This window comes from Anas platyrhynchos, chromosome 1 (genome assembly GCF_047663525.1).
Source record: "Anas platyrhynchos isolate ZD024472 breed Pekin duck chromosome 1, IASCAAS_PekinDuck_T2T, whole genome shotgun sequence".
Lineage (NCBI taxonomy): Eukaryota > Metazoa > Chordata > Aves > Anseriformes > Anatidae > Anas > Anas platyrhynchos.
In genome coordinates this window covers 182,341,725-182,365,668 of record NC_092587.1, presented here as the reverse complement: position 1 = coordinate 182,365,668, position 23,944 = coordinate 182,341,725, and the positions used below count along the sequence as shown (strand labels likewise).

At 39.2% G+C, this 23,944-nt stretch overlaps 1 protein-coding gene and 1 long non-coding RNA gene across 10 annotated transcripts in view; one reads left to right on the top strand and one right to left on the bottom strand.

Moving 5' to 3' along the window:
• DCLK1 (doublecortin like kinase 1) overlaps nucleotides 1–23,944 on the bottom strand; it is a 240,859-nt gene that overhangs the window by 53,724 nt on the left and 163,191 nt on the right. For 4 of the 8 annotated variants that reach the window (XM_072032599.1, XM_027470372.3, XM_027470351.3 and 1 more), the window contains exon 6: nucleotides 14,686–14,780. In XM_072032599.1, coding sequence (XP_071888700.1) covers nucleotides 14,686–14,780 — 95 coding nt within the window. Of the gene's footprint in view, nucleotides 1–730; nucleotides 859–4,099; nucleotides 8,967–14,685; nucleotides 14,781–15,691; nucleotides 16,025–23,944 lie in introns of those variants that run through there. The other 4 variants (XM_038174523.2, XM_013098362.5, XM_038174515.2 and 1 more) reach the window with 4 other exon arrangements.
• LOC106016741 (uncharacterized) lies at nucleotides 8,963–13,616 on the top strand. Of its 2 annotated transcripts, XR_011806457.1 has the most exons (5): nucleotides 8,963–10,022; nucleotides 11,173–11,264; nucleotides 11,852–12,083; nucleotides 12,281–12,427; nucleotides 12,891–13,616. It is a non-coding gene; the product is annotated as an uncharacterized lncRNA (long non-coding RNA). The 2 variants fall into 2 exon arrangements; XR_011806456.1 differs by lacking the exon at nucleotides 11,852–12,083.

The window sequence follows — 23,944 nt, the reverse complement described above, 5'->3', positions numbered from 1 at the left end:
TCTTACTTGTTTTTCCACTCCACAGCATTTTCCTAAAGGAATTGCAATGTTTAGTTATTTATTATATATTCAGTTCATTAAACGAATCTTTACATTTAAAGGTTACTTCGAGATTTTCAACAGGTTATCAAACAACTACTCTATTCAGCTTTTGCATTTTGAAGGGTGAGATTACACTTTTTGGCAGATGTTAGGTCGAGCACTGCTGACTGCACCCCTCTGCTGCTTCCTCTGGCAGTTCGACGGCCTCCTCACAGAGTCGTGCACTCCTTGTCCTGATCTGTGAGCATGGGAGATGTTAAAGCCCAGACCTAGCTCAGTGGCCACAGCTTCACTGAATGAGTGCCTAGAGAGAGTCAGATTTCTATCTGGGAACCTATTTCTCGAGGATCCTCAAGCTCTGGCTGAGCTGAGAACCGCAACTGCTCGGTCCTTCCGAAATGAGACTCCTTTTAGGTCCCACTTCGGCACAGCACTTCAGCAAGTGCTGAGCTTTAAACAAAGAAAATGGATATTTTATTACCTTTGCTGAACCCCACCTATTAAAACAACAGATTAGAAACCAGCAGGAACCATAGGTTTGCTCACAGACCTTCCACAATTAAGGAGATGTTGCAAGGTAAACATGACACACAAGTATTTTGGTCTTTATTCAGCCCCCTTGGAACAACACGCAGGCACTTATTTATTTATCTTTACTTAAGCTAGAAGGACATTGCGTTTATTTAGACTTTAATTAGCTCGTTGTTCTCAAGCTGAAAGCCCTCCGGGTCCAGCAATCCTTGTGGGTCTTGGTGTTCCTTCCAGTTGGCTTGCCAATCGCGAGGCAGTCTGTTGTGCACGCTGTTGTTCTCCCAGCTGCGGACCCCATTAGGGATATTACAGATGGGAGGAAAAAAAAAACAAACCCTAAGCAAGAGTATAATCTCTTCAACACACAGACCTTAATGCAATTAGCTGTTTTAATTTTAAGAGATGCTGAGGTGCTCGAAATGTCATCGCTTTGACATGGATTTAAAGGGGTCCCGTTGCACAGGTTGCCGGCACATGGCCATTTTTATGGCACACCTCCATAAAAGCGATGGCATAAAAAAATCAGGTCTTTGGTGTAAGGACTTCAGATCCTATTCAGTTTTATATAACAGATGGCCAACACACCACACATCTCATTGATGTGAATGGAAACATTAGTGCTCTAGAGTTTCATCCGTGTCTCACTGGGAGATTTATTTAGCAACTGTTTTGTGAATAGCTTGTATCTCAGTGGAAATTGTGCTAAATCCATGAAAAACGGCAGTAAAATAAATATTATTGCAATTTCTCTCTCCCCATACTCACCTTTGTCCTAAATTAATCTTAAAACCACACTTCAACTCAACAGCAGGAATAATCCTTGTGGACTATCACTATCAGCTATTATGAAAGGAAACTTAAACAAGTATGCCCAAGGAAGTTTGATTATGCAACTCAGATTCCTGAATCTTAAAAACCTAACACTGCATTATATTTTCCAAACCTCTCAAAACCTTTATTAGCACATATGGAGCCTACAAGCTCTCTCAACAATAGATTCCTTTGTATTTTCACGGCATGAAGGAAGCATCTGGATGAAATGTGAGTAACAGAAAGGCACACAGGTGTAAAGCTAAGCCTGGAACTCATGCAGAGTTATACTCGTTGAGAAATGGCATTAATGAAGCAAAGGTTAAAATTAGTAAACAAATTGTAAATGCAGGAATGAGGCCCGGGACGAGGGAATTCTTGATGTTTTTAAGTGATGTCTCTTAAGGTTTTCCCTATTCCCAAGAATCCTATGTAATTTAAAAGCCTGGGAAGAGAAAAAGCTACGTGTGTCTGTAGCGTGTTTAAGATAAAGTTCAAATCAGCAAGGGGAAATAGGATTAAAGACAAAGCAAAACAGCTCAGCTCTTATGGAGCCCATGCTAGTGCTCACTTTGGTTATAAATAACCTTTGCAAGGTAGCTGTTGTGAATTTCTGACACAGCCAGCTCCACAGCCTAAAGATCTTCATGGTTAATGGTAAATAAAGACAACAGTACAGTGCAGTTAGGACTTTGAAGGACTCACCAAATTCTTGTAATATGTACCAGTGTTAAGCGGAGGACAGCTGGTTTCACATAATAAAACAAATATATTTGGATGCAACTTTTAGAAGACAAACCAAGTTTTCCTTACTATTCAGCTTAAAGAGAAACAAAGGGTTACACTGAAACTCCAGCTCCCAACTCTATCTGGAGAAAAATGTTTTTGATTTTCCTTTGTTTAATCACTTGCATTTTTGGCCCAGCCAGCTGAAAGGGGAAAGAAGTTTTCATGTAAACAGTACAGAGCTGGCAAAAAATTACTTCATGGAGAAACCTCAAATCTTCTTGCTGAAAGAATGGAAGCCAGTGGAATTCCATGTACAGAAAGAGAAATGATGCAACTGTTTTCTTTGCAAAGTCGGACACTGCACTGAACTGACACGTAAGATCCACATTCATTTATAAACTGCTTCATTTGGAAAGGAGTAATAAAAAATGTATGTCAATATGCTACTTATCCATAGCTCTACACCTTGCGCTATACTGTTAAACAAGTGAATTAAAAGATTTTTAAATCTAAAGTTTTTTTTTTTTTTTTTTTTTTTTCATTTATGCAATTCAGGATTTACATAGCTTGGAAAAAGAGGTAAATGCGAACAGCAAAAGCAATAACCCAGCATGTGTCGTGAACTTATTTTTCCTTTTTGAGGGACAGAGAGACAAACGGGCGAGTTTGCAAGAAAATGGAGCTGGCAGACTGAAGTTAAACTTCCAAGCTGAAGCACTTGGTTCTGTTACAAAAAATTAAGCTGGAGCATCAACTGCTTATATACTGAGTTGAATTGAGTAACAAGGCAGTTCTGAGAGACCCACAGAGTTCTCTATATGGTATTTAACAGCAAACTTAAATGTAACCCCCGCTAGTTCCTAACAGCTGCTTCCCAAGCTGAACCATAATTCAGACAGGAGGCTCCCTCAACCTTTGGCATCTTTGAGAGAAGATTGATGATCTAAAAAAAATGGATGTATCATGTTCATGGTATCGGAAGTTGACCTAGCATTACTGTATCCATACCGTGGTTAACATAAAAAGTTACATGTGCAGCGGTGCAATGTGAAGGTTTCTTTTTTTCCTCTTCTAAAGCCGTACACAGATAAAATTTTCCACTCGACTACAATATAAAAATTCAAAGGCAGTCAAAGGAGGTTCTGATTTCTTCCACCTAAATAAGGACAGAGCAGTCACCACTTTTGTTTTGCAACTCTTTTGAAAGCTCTCCTGATATTTTTAACTGTTACTTGGTAGACAGAAACCTAGCTTATTGTGCTTCCAGTATTTCTCCATTCTGTAATGCAGTTTCCTTTCTGTGTCTGTATGACTTTTTCAGGCAGACCTATTTACCAGTAAGCAAGAGGGTTTCAAAAGTGGAATTTTTAGGAGGGCCACAGATCTCTCTAGGAGAGTGTCTGAGAGTCACCTGAAGCATCAGCCTGGCAAAGGATATGTATATTTTATATATATATACATATATGCAAAAGAGTAGAAAGCTGTATCAACAAAACAAGGTACATACTTTAAAACACTGGGTATGTTTCAGTACTCTTAGCTTTTTACAGGCATGTTTTCCTAATACGTGACATAAGAAGAGAGCTGCTACAGCTCAATTGTCAGCAGGGGCTCGTACCTTGCTGTGGATGCAGCACGCTCTTTTCCCACTTCATACTTAAATCTACCCCGTTGTGTGCACACTTCTTACCCATAAGCAGTTCGAGGCAGGTATACTCACTGTCTCCATAAATCCCATTAAAAACAAATTCTTCCTTGAAGGATCTTTTACATCTAAATACCACGGCCCGGAGTTTATTATTGAAAAAAGCATTGAATGCATCCACTATTTAAAGGAACCCACCGGGATGCATGAATCCCATATGCTTAGACCGAGTGAACTGTCAGATAGACAATACTGATCCAAAATGAACAAGCAATACCGACTGCAAGTATTTTTTTAAAGCCTGTTAATCACGTTTCCAAAATAAACTCACTGAACAGTGTGTATTTTTTAAATATATTTATTACATCGCTTACAATAATCTACAGTAATGTTAAATCTAGCGAAACAACAAATTGCAACCAGGATGACATGGTCAAATATGAAACACAAGTACAACACAGTATGATGAAACAATGGCACAAAAATGAAGGTGATTTTCTTCAGCTGATTATATTAAATAAAACATTCATCGGCATTTATTTTTTGCAAGTTTAACATTTTTTTTTGCTGATAAATCAACAGCTATCTTTTTGGTTTCCTGCATCACATTAATACAAAACCGGTATATTTTAAAAAGCAAATATCCAAGCACTTTTCTTTAAAAAAAATAATTGTATGCATAACTTTGTAAAATCTTAAACTTATGTTGGAAATGTGCCAATATTTACAAGATCATAGTGCAACTAACAAAAAAGAAGAGGTCTTAGCACAAACATTGGTAGCTCCTCTTTCACTACAGCTCAAACTCCAAAACACTGTATCGCAGGGCAAACCACAAACTAATTACCTCATGTAACATCAGACAACAAGCACACGCTGAATACAGTATATCTTTTGTCATACTTCACTGCTGAGGGTTAATTTAAGCGAATTTGAATATAATCAACATGCACAAACACGGACACTAAAATGCATACAAGTACGTATGCAGGCTCTGTGTGTGTTTTTAACCCTTCTATTAAGTTGTGCGTACACGACAAACATATCTACATATCCATTGACTTCAGTGGGGAGTTAGGGCACCCAGCCATCCTGAAAAATCTGGTGCACGGTGAAAGAGGCAAAACAAGCCAGTCGAAAGGTGTTACTACAGCAAGCACAGCTTGGAGTAACACTGCCTTGTGAACACAGGGATTTGCTTGTGAGGCATTACACCTCTTTCAAATGAGTGCAATCATCACTTGCTTACTGCTACCTGCGTGTAAAGCTACTGCTGGCTGAGTAACATAAAGCTGTTTTCCTCTTGATAACTCACAAGATCTTGTGCTATCACTAACAGATGAACTGAAAGTGAAGGTTAAATTAAGAGCAATCTTGTATTAGGCTGTATACAAGAAAAAGCACAGATGACATTAATCTTAGTATTCATCAAGTGACAAGGTAATTTAGCACCGTAAAGATTTTTTGTTTATTTTTTCTGCTGTTTTTGACAAAACAGGCAGCCTGGATTGATCAGAGGTTCTTTTCTATATTACTGTTAATGAATTTAAACTTTTAGAGTTGGAGAACATTTTCTGTAACATACTACACCACAGAAAGTTCAAATGCAGTGTGAAATACACAACTGTAAAACTAAACACTACTGTTTATTTGAATTGTTAAGTCAAACAACCTCAAATCCATGTGTTCTTCCAGACTGTTTAACATTATGTATCCCTTCTTATAATGCACATTTATATTCACAATATTAATGCCCCAGAATTTTCATTTTACAGCCTGTGGAAATGGCTTGAAGGGAAAAATAACCAAATGTAATGTGCTGTCCCTGAATTATGTTAAAAATTGAAAAGCAATTTTCACAAAGGATAGTGAATGTTAACAATTTTATTGATATCAACAACAACAGGAACCAACTTCTAACATTGCATGACTTAACAATTGCACTGCAGAACGGTGCAGTTGAGGAGATACAAGTCTGACCATGTCAAAATAATGCCATTTCAGCTTTATGGTTAATGTTTTGTCAGTGTGTATATACTTTGTGCATAAGGTCCTATCCTTCCTACCTTGAAGTCAATCACGGTTTTGCCACCAACTTAAAATGGAGCAGAACTAAGCCCTCGTTTGTACGTGAGATCTCTTAAAATTGTGTAGGATTCCTAAGGGGAACTGCTCAGCAGGGAGAGATCGGTACAGCTCCATCGCCTTGAACAGAGCTGAAGCGAATCCCACAAGATGGACATCTTCACATCATATATTTTCCCCACATATTCATTTAAAGAAGCCACATATGTGACTTAACTGTGCATGGATTTCGTAGCCATTAATGTATGTATTTGTGTGTGCGTGTGTGCACAGACGTACACACACACAGACACATTCTGTGCTTCACATGTGAACTGTTTGTTGCAGAAAAGAAAAAGGAAAGAGATTAAAAATAATCCAGAAAGTTGCAGAAAGCATTAGGGAAATAAACACGTATTCAAAAAGCTCAAAGGGAAGCAAAGCATTCACAATCTATACAAAACTCTTTAGCTACATCATAATCACCTGACAGTAGGCACAAATAATGCAGCATACAGAGAACTATGAGAGGTTCAGACACTATAAAGTTACTTGAGCTATTCTGTTATTTAATGAAGCTGATGAAATTTAGGGACAAACTAAAACCCGTGCTGTTGCGAGTAGAACTACAGCATCATGAAACACAATTTCGGTTTCACCAATAAACTGAAACTTTCTGGTCTCGCTCAAAAGAAACATTTCATTTCTGCTCATGTATAATGGGAATTACATTCCACACAAAAGGGATCTCAAAGTCTATAAACAGTGTACCTTTTCAATCTCTAAGGGACTTTCATTCCTTAAATGAAATATTAATGATACATATTGCCCCTGAATTGCCCCTTAATACAAGTCATATGTTGAAATGATTAAATGTTATAGGCTAGCATATTCTTTGCAACAGCGTTGATGGAAAACTCGCTATGATAACGATTACTGATTTTTCCATTTTTCTTTTCCACAGCTAGGCAAAGCCACACCATGCCTGTTTGCTGGCAAGCTGGGCTCTCTGTGCAGAGCAAACATTCTTAATAAACTGCCTTAAGCAGCAGTAGTCTATAAAGAAGAGGGGAGGAAAAATAAAATTCCTGGAATTTATTTTCTTTACACGAAAAAGCAATTTGCAAAAAGTCAGTACGTGTTTTGTTCAGTCTGGTGGAGTTCTCTGAATTTTTGGAAGCTGATCCCAATGCACCTTAACATAATACAGGTTTCTTGGGATTAAGTAATACATTTTACTAAGACATTCCCTCCTAACAGGCAAAAATGCAAGAAACTTCACAGCTGTGCACTTTTTCAGTAGAACAGGACAGCCCTGTGAGTACGTGAGGGGGACTGCTCCTATTGCTGGAAGCAGTTTTAAATCCGAAGTCTGAAGCAGGAATGGCAAAACATGCATTTCAAACTGAAATGACCTAACTGCTTCAGCAAACCTGCCAGATGAGTGACTTTCCCTCCAGGTGATACTGGAACCGAGTATGGAAAACAGAGAAGGTAAGTTTTGTATTCTGCTGCCCATTTATTTGTTTTTGTAAATATCCTCCATAAAGAAAACAATAATGATACAGCGAAGCCTTTATGTCACATGCCAACGTTTTTCAGCTGCTGAATTTTATTATGGACAAATCAGTGTGAAGAAATTATTTCACTGTATTTAAAAGTTGGCATGTGGCAGCTAACCATTTTATTCTATTAAGTAAATTTGCCTGCTTTCAAAATATATTAAATCATCACTAAGTAGATCAAAAATATAATCTCTATAGATTTTTGCTGAGGATCAGAATCACACTAATTTCTAATTCTTAAACTATTAGTATTTAAGATACTGAAAAGAAGTGTATGAAACAGGAACAGTGTGCCATCACTACACTATGGGCTTAAATACAACAGATAAATATTAAAGGAATATGCAACATACAATAGGAAATATTGCTATTATGTAAATTAATGTAGTCAACTAAAATTCTCACAATAAAGCAGCAGAAAACAAATAAAATTAGTAGATATTTGTTAAGCAACTGGTTATAATGCATGACCTACTTTAACACTAAAGGAGTTTTGCATATTCATGCTGTACAAAACGACCACCTCTAGAAATTATGAAAGCAGAGAAATTAGGTCAGTAGGAGGATGATTTACAACACCGCCATTTCTGTGTGCTTTCATTTTAAAATGGCATCAACTGCCTTATTACAGCAAGCCAACAAAAAAATGTTCTTGTCCTTAACATAAGTGCAAATAATCACAGGTTTCTCAGGCAAAATGTGTTTTACCAAAGGTGTCATCATACGTGTGTCAGATTACACTGGTAGCCAGCAGGCCCACCTATTTCCTCTTTTAGAAATGTGTCCGTATTTACTTGCAACACCTGGATGATCAGTATTTACAGCTCTTGCAAGGTAAAACATTCATGTTGCCTGTGACCACTCGTCTGTTTACACTCACCAGAATGTAAGAAGAGAACTTTAACTTTGCTTTGAAAGCATTTCCTTTCTGTTCTGCGACCACACAAGATTTCTTCTTTTTCCTTTCACTTAGCTAAAAAGACCAAACTCTGAAAGGAACGAGAGGAGAGCGCTCCAAATGTTTGTGTTGGGATCAGACAGCGTGGTACAAGCAGTTTAATATGGCAGGTTTTTTCTTTCCTGCATTTTACCTATTCATTGGTAAAAGCAAAGCATTCATTAACTGTTCGTATCAAAATGAATAAAGATACCTATGTTAAAAACAGAACATATAATCAGTACCTCAGATGATAAAAAGAGTGCTATTCATAAATGTGCCCACTATGGATTTGTGCGTTATATTCACCTTATTCAATCTCCATTGCTTTAAGTGTGCACAATGCTGTTTTGTACTTGATGGGCATATTCAATGGCTCATTCATTACAAATTCTTGCATTAAAATGCAGTGGTAAAGCCAAAAATACCCCCGCACACTAGAATTAATTTGGCCCCGTGTTTTTAATATTAAATATGCAAAACTCTTTTGTGTGATTCACTATTACTGTAAATTAGCAGCTATTCTCTTTAAAAATGTTAAACCTTCACCAAATCACAAACCATAAACATTGTTCCATTTTCTCTTTTACACTGAGTCTCCTACTGAATCCAAATCATCCGAGGAGAGTGGGCGATACAGGTCCTGTAAGATGAAGTGCAGTATAGATTTGTTTATTGTGGTCGGTTTCTTGCACTGCTACTGTCTAACAATCTTTTTGTTACTGTGGACCAGAAGATGTCGTTTAACATAAAATACACATATACCATATAATCAGATTTTTGCTTATTTTCATACAATTATTTTTAATCAACAAATAGATCACTGTAAATAAATCTGGAGTTTCAATGTACAAGATATTCTAAGAGGCAGTGAGTTTTTCCTTTGATTCTTTCCTGTTAAACATTATTAAACAATCTCTGGCTTTTCGAGAGTCTCCTAATTGTTTGGAGGCTTGGCAATATGAATTTAATCTCTTTTTTTCCAAAATAGGATATATTTCCCCTTTTTACTGTTTTGTTGCCAGCAGTAGGAAAGCAAATGCTTACCTTACATTGCAAGGTAATCAAAATTTGCCACCCATTGGCCATATACCACGGATCCAGCAGCATTTGAGCCCTGAATGCTGACAGTGAACACTGCCATTACCTGTAGTGCACTGACAATAGTATCTTTTTTCCACTTTTGGGGGCTTGTGTGTGTAAAGCAGCATGTAAAATCCCCCAGTCCTGGCTCTTTCTGATGGTAGCCAAGCAACCAGCTCATGACAGCAGAGAGAGCAAGTCTGAGTGTACGGATCCACTTCAGTTTTCAACACCCACTCTGAGCATCCTCTGAGTGATCAGATAATCCTCAAATACTGGAGGTGCTAGGGGATGAGACACTGCCCTAGTCAACCTACACAGCACAACAACCTCCTCCAAGGCACACGGCAGCACAGAATGAAAGAAAGTTCAACGAGGAGAAGCGGTTTGGGCTAGAGTACTATCTTTTTAGGGTGAATTCAGCACACCTGATGGTGCAGAGAGGTGCTGAGCAGTCACATGGCTTGCAGCTCTCTGCCTCCCCAGCACCTCACAGCCAAGCTCTGCTACCTTTCAGCTGTTTCTGGGCATCCGTTAAGTACAGAACATGTTTACAGAGTACAGCAAAACAAGTTCAAGACAAAACATTGGCAAGATCTGAAAAATACAAGAACAGGTAAGAAGGGGAAGGCTGATGGAGCCAGCTTTAGGGTTTTTCTTCATTCATCACTGGAAGGTAACTTTAAAAAAAATCCCAAAGCTATTTTATAGAACAAGGACTACCTAAAATGAATCCTTTACAAATTTCAAATTCACAAGGCTCTACATGATCTATAAAGGTTTCTGTTTTACTTGTAGGCAAAGGAAAAATAAAAGGGATGTTAATTCCCTGGGACGTATTTTAGTTCCTTGGAATCCTTATTTTACATGGGCACGTGTACATACAGTAAGCCATGGTACACGCTTTTGAAAATCAAGTCCTAAACAAATTTCTCTTTTGTTGTGAACAATCTGGACGAAACAAGAACTTCAAACAGAGAAGCCCATTCCGTTTTGAATACAAAGTAGTTAAGTGCTAAAATTTCTTTTGTGCACATACAGTTTTGGAGTTTCTAATATATAGTACCAAAAAAAAATTATCTGAGGTTAACAAAACAAACTTTTGAATTGCACGTTCCAGGAAATTGCTTAGTCTTCTGAATATATTAAAAATAGATCTGTAGGACTGCCTTTTAGTATTTGGGGAATATGCCTGTTTTAAAGAAGAATCATGCACAAGATTTCAGGATCTTATTCTCTGCCCTTTCATATAGCTTTAAATACTTGGAAGATATTTTTATCTGCAATAACTTCCCTTGCCTGTACTTTGCTGAAGAGCTGTATATTTAAAAAAAAAAAAAAAAAAACAAAAAACCGAGGAGAATCTATTATTTTGCATATATTAATAAAAAGACAAAACCTGTTGAATGAGTACAGCCTTCTTGGACACATACAACTCAAAAAATCCTTATATACCCAGAATACAACTTCTCTGTCTGATTAGGCAAGAAGTGCCTTAAGTCTAATTTTTTATCATCCAGTAGGTTCTAGAAAAAAATCCTTATAATAATGGGAAGCAACTGAAAAATCAGATATGAAGTATAAAACATTTCCACTCCAGCTGAAGTACCGACACTGATTACAAGAGAGTGGAAAACCTAAGTTCATAAACTATTACAAAGGCTAATTAAATAACATGTGGGAGATGCTCTGATGTGTATTTATTACTACGATTGCCCTGTCATGTTTTCCGAGTCCTTATCATTAACCTAACTCTGTTGTGGCAGGAACTGTGAGCATGTGCAGCATGGTAACTGATTCTACTCAGCTGCTGTAAGCCTGAATTTCAGATGGTTTCATTCTGCTCGGAAATACACAAGTAAGGACATATTTTTTTTTTTTTTTAAAAAGAATCTTAATTCCTTATCAAAAATAATTAAGATATAAGAAAGCATAACTATACTACACAGGGTGCACGTTTAAATGCTCAGAAGCTGAAAACCAGAGAAGTTCAAATGATTCCTGTTTCAAGTCCTCGTATTACACCCACGACATTAATCTTTCAAATCCTGCCTTCCCCAAATATAGACTGAATTTCAACCAAGATTATATATATGACTTTCACTGACTTCTGAATTTATGGAAATAACTCAGCCATGTACATGTGCGAGAGAGAAAGGATGAAACTTTATCTTTTATGTCCTGGATTTGAGGGTCTAAAATTTTATTGGTGGGGTTGCAAGAGTACAGTTTTCATGATCGTAGTACATGTATCTCAGCAGCATTCTGGGTTTTATTTACAGGAATGGAAAGCCTTGTGTCAAAGGCCAGAATTTATTTTTTTAAAGGTTGAATGATGAAATGTCAGTAAGAGGAGTGATCCCTATTTTAAGTTGCCTAATGCATTCCATAATTAGAAGGAGTATTTTCTTTAGAAAAATTCTACCATCTGTACTATTTTTGCAGGTCTTTACTATTCACAGAGACGAATCCCTTAGCCTACAGCGTTACCTTGCTTTCATCCCTCTGAATTCAGAAGCATGATTTCCTTCCTCTCACCTGTATTTCCCAGGAAGAAACACTGGCAGCCTGCCCAGACCCCTGAGCAGATTTGGAAGTACCAAGCCTACAACTCCCTCAAAATACTTGGACGGGGCTGCTGAAGAGCTGATTAATCACTGACATCGAGGGGAATCAGGTTATATGCTAGAGCCCACATTCCCTGCAGTCTTCCAGACCCAGCACTACCAGTGGCACTCCAAGTGGCAGGAGAGCCCAGGCACCCTTCTGATTCAAACCACACGGAGAGAGGGGCAGAGAGAAAACAAACTACAAAGTCGAGCTGGCATTCCCATGACCCATCATCTTATTTCAGATGTCTCTTCTTTTGGGCAGGGGGCAGCAACACCTCACCTCTCAGCACTGGGGACAAGATGAGCAGCGAGACTAGTCTCCTCTTCAAAGCCTACCACATGATACCAACACTTTGATAACCTCCTAGGGAATAAATCTGCTCCTGCAGCTGGCTAGTCGGCCCTCTAGGTAAAGTGGCTCAAGACAAAGCACAATGCTCTGGGTTCAAATTTGGTTTCTGACAATATGGTACCTAATATAACCTGTCTTCTAAACAAAGTTTTATCACACAAAAGATGGCACTGAAACAGAACAAAATGTTATTTAGACTGCCAACACCACAATTTTAGATTAGTAAGCACTGTTTAATGCTTTTTCATGCAGCTGACTTAGTCATTGGAATACGTGTTATGACCTTTAACAACACAATCCTGTGTTTTGGTATTGGACTTTTAGCTCATTCACTTCACAAAGTAAACACGAAAGGAACATAAATTCTCAGAGCATGTGTAAAGTTTCCATCCCTTAACTTCTTAGAAGTAGTTTATCTAATGTATTTCGTAAACTAAATAATACTATACCAATGCATTTTCATGTAACTGTATTCCGTGTTTCTGCAGCTACAGTGGTTTTTTTTGTTTGTTTGGTCTAGAATAAAGTCAGAGAAGCACGAAAGGGCCCCTACCGAGGTCTGCGGGACTGAATGTGAATATCTAAGAAGAGAATTCAATTCTTACACAATTTATTCTCTCTCCTGTAATTTATTCCAATACTTATTCTCTACACACTTAGCAATGTAAGTATGTCACCACTACACAGCCCTGTGCACCCGTAATACTGATCCTGTTACACTTCCACACAGGGAGCCTGGACGAGATGAAGCCCATCTGCCTCACTCCTCACATTTTCACGTCAGAAACCTTGTGGACAAACACACCTTGTGTCTAATGGTGCTGACCACATGGTTCCCACTCAGCCATCCACAAATGTTAACAGCAAAACAGTTCTTCAATGTGGGAAGAGAAGCATCAGTGCTGGGGAAGGAAGCTTTGGGAAGTTACTAATGAAAGCAGACAGCCTTACAGCAGATGAAGATCTACTGTATACTGATATCATCCATCTTAACAGACACCCTCACTTCACCCATGTATAATTCATTTGGAACTTTCTTCCCTCTTCAGTAACATTAATGATTCAGTAACAAGCCTTGAGAATAAGAGCAAACAGGTGTGGAGGACACTGTGTTCAGGATTTCAGTACTTATCCAACTGAAATTTGCATCTTAACTCTCTGTGTACCCAACACGACTGGGGCAGTCGTGTACACACGACTGCCCCAGGGCTCCAAGCTGCCACTCCTGGCTACCTCTACACTGTAAGATCACCAAGTACTTCCAAGTCAGCTCCCAAATCTCTAAGCAATCTATAGTCCCAGCCTTGCATAAGACATGGGCACGCACAGTTCCTCAGCTCCCTCGTAGCCACGGGAGAGAAAGGAGGGTACACAGGCCAGAAGGAAGCTGTGCCATGCTCCAGCTATTTCTGGTCTGGGTACCTGGGGAATCAGGTCTGCACCAGCCCCTAAAGCCAAGCAGTGTCAGCACAGTATGTAATCCCTTGTTTAGGGAGACAGAAATCATCTTTATTTAAAAATTAAAAAGGCAGAAAAAGCCATGTGTTCAAACTCCGTTTATAAACAGAAGTGTGAGACAGAGCACTGCCTTGGGGAATCTTTCATTGAAAACTGATCACAGTTTAGGAAATAGCAGAAGAGAAGACACATAGACATCTGTCCCATTGCTTTTGAACAAATACGATTAATTAAATCAGCATGTGGAGCCTTTTGGGTTGAACGAGTAATATTCTGTTGGGGCATTACAGCAGTAGCATAGGTACTACCGTAATCCTGGATGCTTAGGTACACTGTAGATTCTCTATACATAATGCTAACAGGAACCTACAGCTGCTAACAACTTATCCAGGAAAGTGACTGACAAGTCTCGTGCTGCCTCATTAGGCTGTGTATCACACCTAATCCACAGCTAAATTTCACATATTGTTTTACCTTGCTTCAAAATCAAAGCTGTTTATAGGTTTTACAAGTGATAAACAACAACAAAGTCTCTGACAACATGAATATTTCCTTTCAGTTGCAAAATGTTTGGAAATAGACACTAGAAACAAAAGAAACTTTTGTAAAAATGGAGAAAGATAACCCCTACTTTCCCTCAAGGATAAACCCATTCCCATCATACTTCACATTTGGACAGACACAGAACTGTTGTTTCCCACTTAATAATGTTGCACAAACAAATCAAGGACCGTAGCCAGGTTCTTCCACCCTACATCTCTAAGCACAAGGTATCACTGGGGAGAAGGTTATCTGATTAATAGCTATGCTCGACTCTTCCCAGCCATACTCAGAAATCAGCTTCCTTATTTCCTTACCCTCTGTTTCCGTAGGCTTCCTGGGCTGGTGGGAGATGGGCTTGGAGACTTCCCAGAGCGGGGGGTGGAAAGTTGGCTACCAGGGGTTCCATTCACTAAAAGGACAACAAATTGAAAAAATAAATACAAGGCATTATTAAAAGCAAAGGAAGAGTTAAATCAAGGTATCCCATTCCTTCTCATTCTGTTTTGAACTTTTTTTTTCATGTTTTAAACATTAAATAGGTTAATTCATAAAAGAGCTGCTTCCTCAGAGTTTTGGCTCATGAAGCCAATTTTTATACAGAGTGCAAGCAAATAATCAATGAACCTGAAAAGACTGTTTACTCAATGATAGAAAACATGTTTTCTTAAACTGTATTGTTCCTGTGCTTGAAAGTGATGGAGAGCAAGGTGCTTTGTTAACCTTAACAGATATTTGCTATATTTAAACCTTTTTCATTCAATTTAGTTACAGCCTCAAGTGCTACCCACCAAGAATAAAAAGCAGTACTGCTTGCAAGAACAAATCAACTGTTTGCTGTTCCTCTCTCACTCCTTTGAAGAAATTTTTGCATTACCATCTGACCCAACCATCACCTCAGGCTTAACCCAGAAGGGCTTTCTAGGTCTAAATAAATTGGATACAACCTCTCAAGTCAGACTTACAGCAAAGCATCACTTTCTAAAATAAGTCAGTTCCTCCAGCTCTGGCAGTGCTTATAATTGTAAAGCATCTTTTGCATGCATGTGACATTATCCGTTTAATTAACAAAACAATTCCAGCAGAGGACAGAATTCTACTACAAAGTAATCACACAAGAGGCTATCAATAATGTTCTCACTGACAGAAACACTAAAAAGCGTGTATCACATATCTGTGTAAATATTCTTTAAGCAAGCCACGATTCTATCACAGTCCAAATCTATCAGCATCAGGAAAAACAGAATCTACAATCAGACTCCCCAATTCTGAATCTCTGGAGCATATTTACATAGCAGGATATCAACAAGGCATTTGACTTACCTTCTATGAGTTCTAACATGGACAAAATCTTACTGTTTAACCTGACAACAGCGAGCAGCAGAATTCCTGCTCTCTGCTAAGCCAAGCTGTAGCCAAGCTGAGAAGCAATGGGATTAGTTAAGGATAGCTAGGGCTGCTCACAGAGTGAGCTGAATGCGATGCAGGATTCATAAGCAGAAGCCTTTTCTGCGTAAGGCTGACGTCTTCAGAGCAGCAGTGGGAGGTGCAGGTGCTGTCTTAGGGCTACATCAAAGGTGTCAATTAAGCATAATGCTGCTGCTTCACAACGCTGAGCCACCGCAACCCCCACTCGCTTTCCACGGAGCCCCGAAAGCCTAAGCAATTTTATCTGCTGTGCACTGAATCATAACGAGGTGCCTTTGGGGGCAATATACCAAATGACTCATCTGGAAATCAAAATGACAATAACTCTTGTAAAACCTTGGCTGACTGGCAATCTAGCAAATGCTAATTCCTTTGGATAATACAGTAGGCATTTTTAATGGCTTTTCCTTACTTTTTACATAATACATTGTTCTCACTGCCTAATACTGGGCCTGCACATTACAAGAAAGAAGCATACCACACATCAATATATAAAATACATTATACTGAACGATAAATGATGACCCCTCAACAAAGATTAGTGATTAGCACCTCAAAATCATTTTGTGCAAGGTACTGTTTAAGATAGGGGTGCAGTGTTTTGTACAAGCACAGGAACAACTAGAAATGGTAATTGCGTTTCAATGGGATCCTTTTATAGAAAACCATTCCACTCATCTAGGCTACACATTCTCTTTGTACAGAGGACAATGGTTTGTATATAACAGCACTGATTCAAATGCTGTCCAAAGTGTGTGGGGGAGAGCACAAGCATATGGACACATTCACTGAAGGGCATCCAATACCAATATTCAGAAAAAAAAACAAAACAAAAAAAACCCACATAGGTCTGGCCAATTGTACGATCTATGACTAAACCCAAAGTCATTAGCAATACTTTCGCAAACAATTAGGAAAAGGGATACAGGAAGACATCAAAAATGAGCTTCTTGGGGTCTCAAAGCTTCTGAAGTTTTTCTTTATTTGTGTTTCTTTTAAACAAATTTGGTATGACTTACAAACTAATACTAAACTACTGCTATTCACATGGACCCTGACCTCAAGACTGCTACTGCATAGTAAGACTTGTGCTCTGTCTTCTCTTTAAACCAAGCAGATTTTCTTATTATTGTTAAAAAATTAAGCTAACAGGGACACTTTAATAAACTTTTTAGCACTAGGCACAGGTTCCTGTTCCTTCTGGATTGACTGCTTCTCTATAATTTCCAGGATTATTTTTTCTCAATTATTTTTTTTTCCAATTGCTACTGCAAATTTTTGTCCTGAACAGAGAAACTTGAGGGTACCAACTGAAAACAAACAAGTAGATGATATAGTGTCTTTGACTCATGTACCATGCTGATGAGCAGTTATTTTAGATGAAAACATGAAGTATTATAATCCCTAAAAATTACTCACTTGCCACTACTGGAGCATCCGGAGTGCTTAAGCTATGCTCCAATGTTCTCCCCAACAGCATTTATTTTTTTTAAACTGAAAATGATGATCGCTGTTTTGGTTGTGTTAGCTGTCTGAAATAAGTGAAATCAAGAGGAAAATAATGGACCAAGGCCTTCAGGATATTAGTTTGCTCACCTCCTTATCCATGTCCAGATACAAAAGCACAGAGTACCTTAAAAGCCTATCAGGGTTTTTGTGAGCATACAAGGACTTCCTAAAGAGAGCTGTTTAGGAAACTAGAGAGCTGACAACTAGCTCTGGGGATGAGATCCTTTTTACCAATCACTGGGTAAGTACAGTGTAGGCTTCTACATTTGAAGTAGTTTTCCAGCTCATTTTAACCAACTTGCTGTTGTAGAACAAGCTGTATCATCCTGAAGCAACTAAAACATCTGTTCGATAATGTGCTGGAAATGTCCACTGCGGTGTAGACTTCTAAAGTCAGGCAAGATAAATCCAAACCCACACATTTGGAGGATTGGTATATAGTTGACTCTAGGCAAAATTAACAAAATTCTCCTCCCCCTATCAATTTTGATGGATTTCATACCAAGCACAGGACTCCGCTAAACTCTGATGTCCTAAGGCTGTAAGAGGTCTACACTCGAGTCATCTGGAAAAAGGATTTGGGTGATGTGGGCTCTGCTCCCAGCTCTCTATACAATTCACCACAATATCCAACCTAACTCAAGTCATCCTGACCGTTCTACTTAGGCTTTACGTTCTGGCAGAATCAGCTCTCTCAGCACATCATGTTGTCTGTATTCTGGATGTTTTGCCTATGTAGGGATATGCATTTTTATTATTCCTAATTAATGTAATGCCTAAGACAGAGATCACAACTAGGAAGAAATGGATATTCCTAATAATTCCTCAATCTACTGCAGTAGTCCTCCTTTTTTATCTTCTCATTTACAGCTTTGCTGGCCATTCCACCTCCAACTCTAGTTTCTTACAAATCATTATATTAAATTTCAAATGGAGTTGATATTTGGTGCTGCGGAGCCGAAAAACACAGGACTGATTGTGATCACCTCCATCAACTCCACTTACAATCACGACACCATTCTTACACATTCACTTTATGACCAGATGACATGGCAACAAATATATGGACAAAATCTGTAATATTTTATAATAACGCATTTCAGATAAGTAAAGGAATATAGTCTAAACTGCTCCAAAATCCATTTCTGTGCATTCTGCTCTGAAAATTCATTCTTGTCCAGTATCTGCACTACATTTCTCACTAGCTGATACAGCTCATGTTCCTACAGGGAACCCTGATGTAGATAAAGATATATGAAATTGGTAAATCACTGTTGTGATTAATCATGTCACTGAGTGAGGCAAGAGCTTTCTTGTCACTTTTATTCATAAAATGGCAGGGGTCAGAGACATCAGCTTAACACACAGCGCCCTCCCATCGTCTCATGAAAAAGATTTATCTGTTCAAAAATTCACAGGTGAAATACATATTAAAAAGCTAGAACAGTAACAAATTATTGTGGCTATTCTGAAAACACGTATGCATGTGCTCAGCTGTTGTGAGCTCCTTTGCCTGCGGTCATCTCTCCTGAGCTTGGATGCATTAACAGGGCAGGAACCTGTCTTTTTTTTTTTTAACACCTGGCAAATGCATGAAGGTAGGAAAAAGCCCCCACAAAACAGAACACTAAAGCTGGATACCATTATCTACTGAGATAAATGAAAGATAGGTTTTCGTATGAAGATGTTTATAAACCAGTCAAAATGCTGTAAGTAGAAAGTACATTGATAGCATTCCAATAGGTAAGCCATTTTGATAGTGCACCTTTTTATTAAGTAATAAAAACAAGAAGTGAGAGGAGATGAATTAAAATATCAAATGCCAGTCTGAGAAGCTGCCGATGTCAGTGCCATTACATTAAAATCCTACTCTGCCATAAAGCTGCTTGCTGATGTGCTAGTATTTGTATCCTATAAAACATGTTGAGATGATGCTGCTTGTCTACAAAAGTGGTTTGCCAAACAGAAAAGTGTGCATGAAGAGGAAAGAGGAGACTAAGAGAAGTGCTGGTTGTTTTGCAACCACAATTTATTCATGACTAGGACATGCAACAGCTGAAACTAAAAAAAAAAAAAAAAAAAGATTTACAGAAGTTACAACAACATGTGTAGGTCATATTAGCAACTGTTAGCTAGAAGATGGTGATGCCAGATAACCACCTGACCGTGTCTCAGTTACTCTTGTAGGCTGTCAATGTCCTTTTCAAAACAAAATTTTTGTTTCAAGATTATGTAATTTCTAAGTGTTTAGGGAACAAAATCCTGCCTTTTAATTCCTTCTCATTTTGCATTCTATTTGTATACATCTCATAATTTTTACCTTCGTTGCAAAGAGGAGAGTTTGTGCAGAGCACTGTGTTCCTTACTGGTCCTCAGTAAAGACAAGGCTTTGTCAAGGCTTTGTGTGCAACTGGTTGAGATAAATCCCAGGTAATCAGTACTGCATTGGTTACAGCTGGAGCTAAATTGTCCTTTTAAAATTCAGTCTTTCCTAGAGTTTATCAAGAGCCACACAAGAGGCTTGGCAGGTCCTCACAGGCTGATCTCAACAGGCTGTCCACTACGATGGCACTGCTACCTCAACCTCAAGTCAGCTATGTCCAACTATCAAGCACAGAAGTGCTGCAGACATAGACATTGCAGACATGCCCAAGACCTCAGAAGACAAGATGAGATTTCCTTAATATTAACATAATATTTCCTTAATATTAATAATGCCCCAAAATCCAACAGGATTTTCTTGTTGCCTCAGAAGGTGGCTAAGTACCTGCTGTTGGCTTTTGCTCTGCATTTCATCAGAGATGTCTATGATCTTGGCAGTTAATTTCACATAGTGCTTAATCTAGACAGCACCTATGTGTAACGCAAGATTTAATGAAAATCTCTCTTTTGAACTGTTTTGCCTAATTGGAAAGATCAGGATTCTCAAATTAGACTACGTGAATGGAGTACCAACTTTGAGGATGTTTCTTTATTCAGCATTTAACTTTTTAATTCTTTAAGAGCATCTAGCCAAATCTATTTCTCCTACTGACTCTTGATTTTTATTATAAGCTATAAAATAATAAAACTTTTTTTTTAATGATTAGTATCAAATACCAACAGCATAAATAAAAAAATAAAAGCAAGCCAGGATCAAAGTAAAAATCATCTGGAAATCCCTGGGTCTGTAGGATGACTCCATCACTCCCATGGGTTTGTAATCCTGGCTTTGGGAAAGTTTCGTTTCAGCATATTTATTACAAAAGCTGTCAGCTGAGTACCTGTAATAGTGTGAATAAAACCATGTGACCCCACCAGAGATAATATGATATGTCATGTTCCTTCCTTTGGGATCCAGAAGACCTTCTTGAGTCAGGTGGCTGAAGAAGGGTTGTTTCTGGATAACAGCCGAAGGATGAACTATCAAGCTAAATGAAAACATATCTTTTTACAAAGGATCACAACTACTTTTTTTTATTTTTTAATAGCTGAAAAAAGTACAAGCATCTGCTCTAGAGAAGCTTTCAGTAAGATCCAATTTCTATATCCTGAAACACTTTTTTCTCTAGGGAACATCTACATTTTTGATCGGCTTTAGTTTGATGTGTAACTCCACAATGTCTTTGCCCAGATGTAATTTAAAAAAAAAAAAAAAAGCCCAGCCTTTGGTAATACTTGAGACATTCTTCACAAACATCCCCTTTCTCATTCGGAATAGATATGTATCACTCAAGTTACTCTTGCAATATACTTATCTCACTAAATAACCAAAATTCCAAAATAGCTCTTCTAAGCATCAAACCAGAACCACTGTTACAAATAAGATTTCAAGCATCTGAAATATTTTGGGTGATAGTTTGAGGGTAAAAAAAAAAAAGTAGTTGCTTTTTTTTTTTTTTTAAGCAAGTCCTGAAAACCATAGCTAGGATTCTGGAGGCTGAAAAAAAAATAATTCATCTGAATGCAGTAACTTTCCTTAATTTAACAGGCTGAGGATACAGTAATTCCAGCTGCCTCATGCTGCTCTTGATTTGATTAAAAATAATGATCATGAAGAAGTAAGCATTGCTCTCTTCAAATCCATTACCTCTTCACCTGCACTGAGGCTGCCACCAGTGGTGTTAATTGATAGCTGGACAGAAGCCGACAGCTACTGAATAGCTGTCAGACATTCCTAATTTTCAGTCACTGGCAATGGGCTGATACCTGGGTCTAGCTGAAATTTAACATCTCTTTTGTCATCTCCTTTCCTGAGGAATATCTGATGCCAACAAAAACATCAAAGGCCCTAAGAAGACATCAGGACAATTAAACAGAGGCAGGATTATCTGTTGCACTTGAACCAGACTTTAGCCCTCTGCCTGCCTGTGAGGTGATGCGGCCGTTCTCTGCTTCTCTTCTCTGCCTTCTCTGTTCCCCACTTTTCTTTTCTATTTGGACTGAAAGTGTTTTGAAGCAGACAATATCTCAAATGTATTTGTGAAAAAACAGAAAGCAATTGTCCTGCAGTGAGATTTCTGTCTCATGCTGCTATTTTAAAGCACTCTCAAATGTAAATAAAAAAAATTGAACAAAACACATAAAAACAGAGAAGTCGGCCCATACCACAGAGCTTACTAGCTTGCATGTACACTTTTAAGGAAAAAAGTCTTCCGTGTTTGTATAAATATAGGATTCATCTGCTCCCAGGTGCGAGGGAGGCTATCAGGAAAATAAAAGCATACTAAACATATGTTGTCTTAAAAAAGGGAAAAAGCAAGGCTGAAAAAGAAAGCTGAACATCACCTATGTAAATGCTTACAGTTCTCTTCAGTATGTCAGGAAATGGTGTAAAAATGCAGATGCAGCTTTTTGCTCACTTAAGATTGCATTAGCTCAAGGAAGGGTGAGGAGCATGTGTCTGCCATTCCTTTATAGCCAGCCTTGTATTTCCTCATCCTGAATTACAGATTTGAATCTGCAAAGCACTAAGCCCTGGTGTAGCTTCTGGCTTCGCTAAGTGTCTCCCTCTGTAACCCTGCAGCCTGCTCTCCAGTGTGTCCTCGAGCCTGTGGGGCAGCACTTTGCCTTGCTCTCATGCTGTTTTCATCTCCTCGCACCTGCAAAGCCCAATAGTGGCAATGGCAGGTTCTGGACTTTCAGGCTTGCTACTTGATGGTTCTCTGGAGCAGTGAACCACCTCTGGATGTTCACTGCTCCAGAGCTCACCAAGGAAAGGGGACTCAGTATCTTTTGCCTGTTCCCATACACAGTTAGGGACCACCACAAACAGCAAGCTTTACACATTAGGGGCAACAGCCCATCCAGCAGGATTTTCTCTAAAAATCATTTGTTAACATTACAGAAATTGTCATCTGTGGTGGTTTTACCCCGCTGGGCAGCTGAACTCCACCACAACTGCTCTCTCACTCTGACTCCTCAAAGGAAAAGGGAGCGTAAATACGATGGAAAGAGCTCAAGGGTTGAAATGAGGACAGGGAGATCACTCCATAATTACTATCAGGGGCTAAGCAGACTCAGCATAGGGAGATTAATATAATTTATTGCCTATCACTAGTGGACCAGCACAGTAAAAAATTAAAGCAAACTAAAAACACGTTCCCTCATCCACACTATGCTGTGTCCTCCCCCTAGACATGAGGGGAATGGGGGCTGCGGTCAGTCCCTGACGCTTCATCTCTGCCACTGCTTCACGGTCCCTATCTGCCCCTGCTCCCTGTGGGGTCCCTCCCACAGGATTCTGGCACCTCCAGACCCCTGCTCCTGCGTGGGCTCCTCTCCACGGGCTGCAGCTCCGGCCCGGGGCCTGCTCCTGCGGGGGCTCTCCATGGGCCGCAGCCTCCTCCAGGCCACATCCACCTGCTCCACTGGGGGCTCCTCCACCCATGGGGGGGCTGCAGTGTGGAGATCTGCTCCTTGTGGGACCAATGGGCTGCAGGGGGACAGCCTGCTCCAACAGGGGCCTCTCCACAGACTTCAGGGCAACTGCTGCTGTGTGCCTGAAGCACCTCCTGCTGCACTGACCTTGGCTTGGGGTCTGCAGGGCTGCTTTTCACCCCTCTCTCCCAGCTGCTGTTGCACAGCAGTTTTTGTCCCTTTCTTAACTCTGCTCTCCCAGAGACACAACCAGCATCGTTCATGGTTCAGCTCTGGCCAGCAGTGGGTCCCAGCTGACTGGAGCTGGCTCTGATCTGACATGGAGCAGCTGCTGGGCCCTTCTCACAGAAGCCACCCCTGCAGCCCACCTGCTAACAAACCTTGCCATGTAAACCAAATACATCTTCAAAGCACCAGTTTTGGTAATAGAGTATTTCGCTAAACTTACAGGTGTGAAACTGAGACACAGACATTAAAGAAAACCAAGCAACCCACCTGCCAGACAAACCACAAAACTACCCCCTTCAATTTCTGTCAACAACTTCAGAAGCTATTGGGGAAAATGTGGGCAACTCCATACCACTATTTGCTCAGAACAAGCACCTCATGGACTTCAATGCAATTTATAAACATTTAGTTCAATCAAAGTCAGACTTAGTTCACTTATCATTTGTAATTCTGTGCCACAGAGGGGAACAGTTCCTGAGGATATTTAGGTGCTTAAGCCAAAGCAGTCTGTTCTCATTTCCTAGCCTCATTTACACATTCATTCCTCTAACA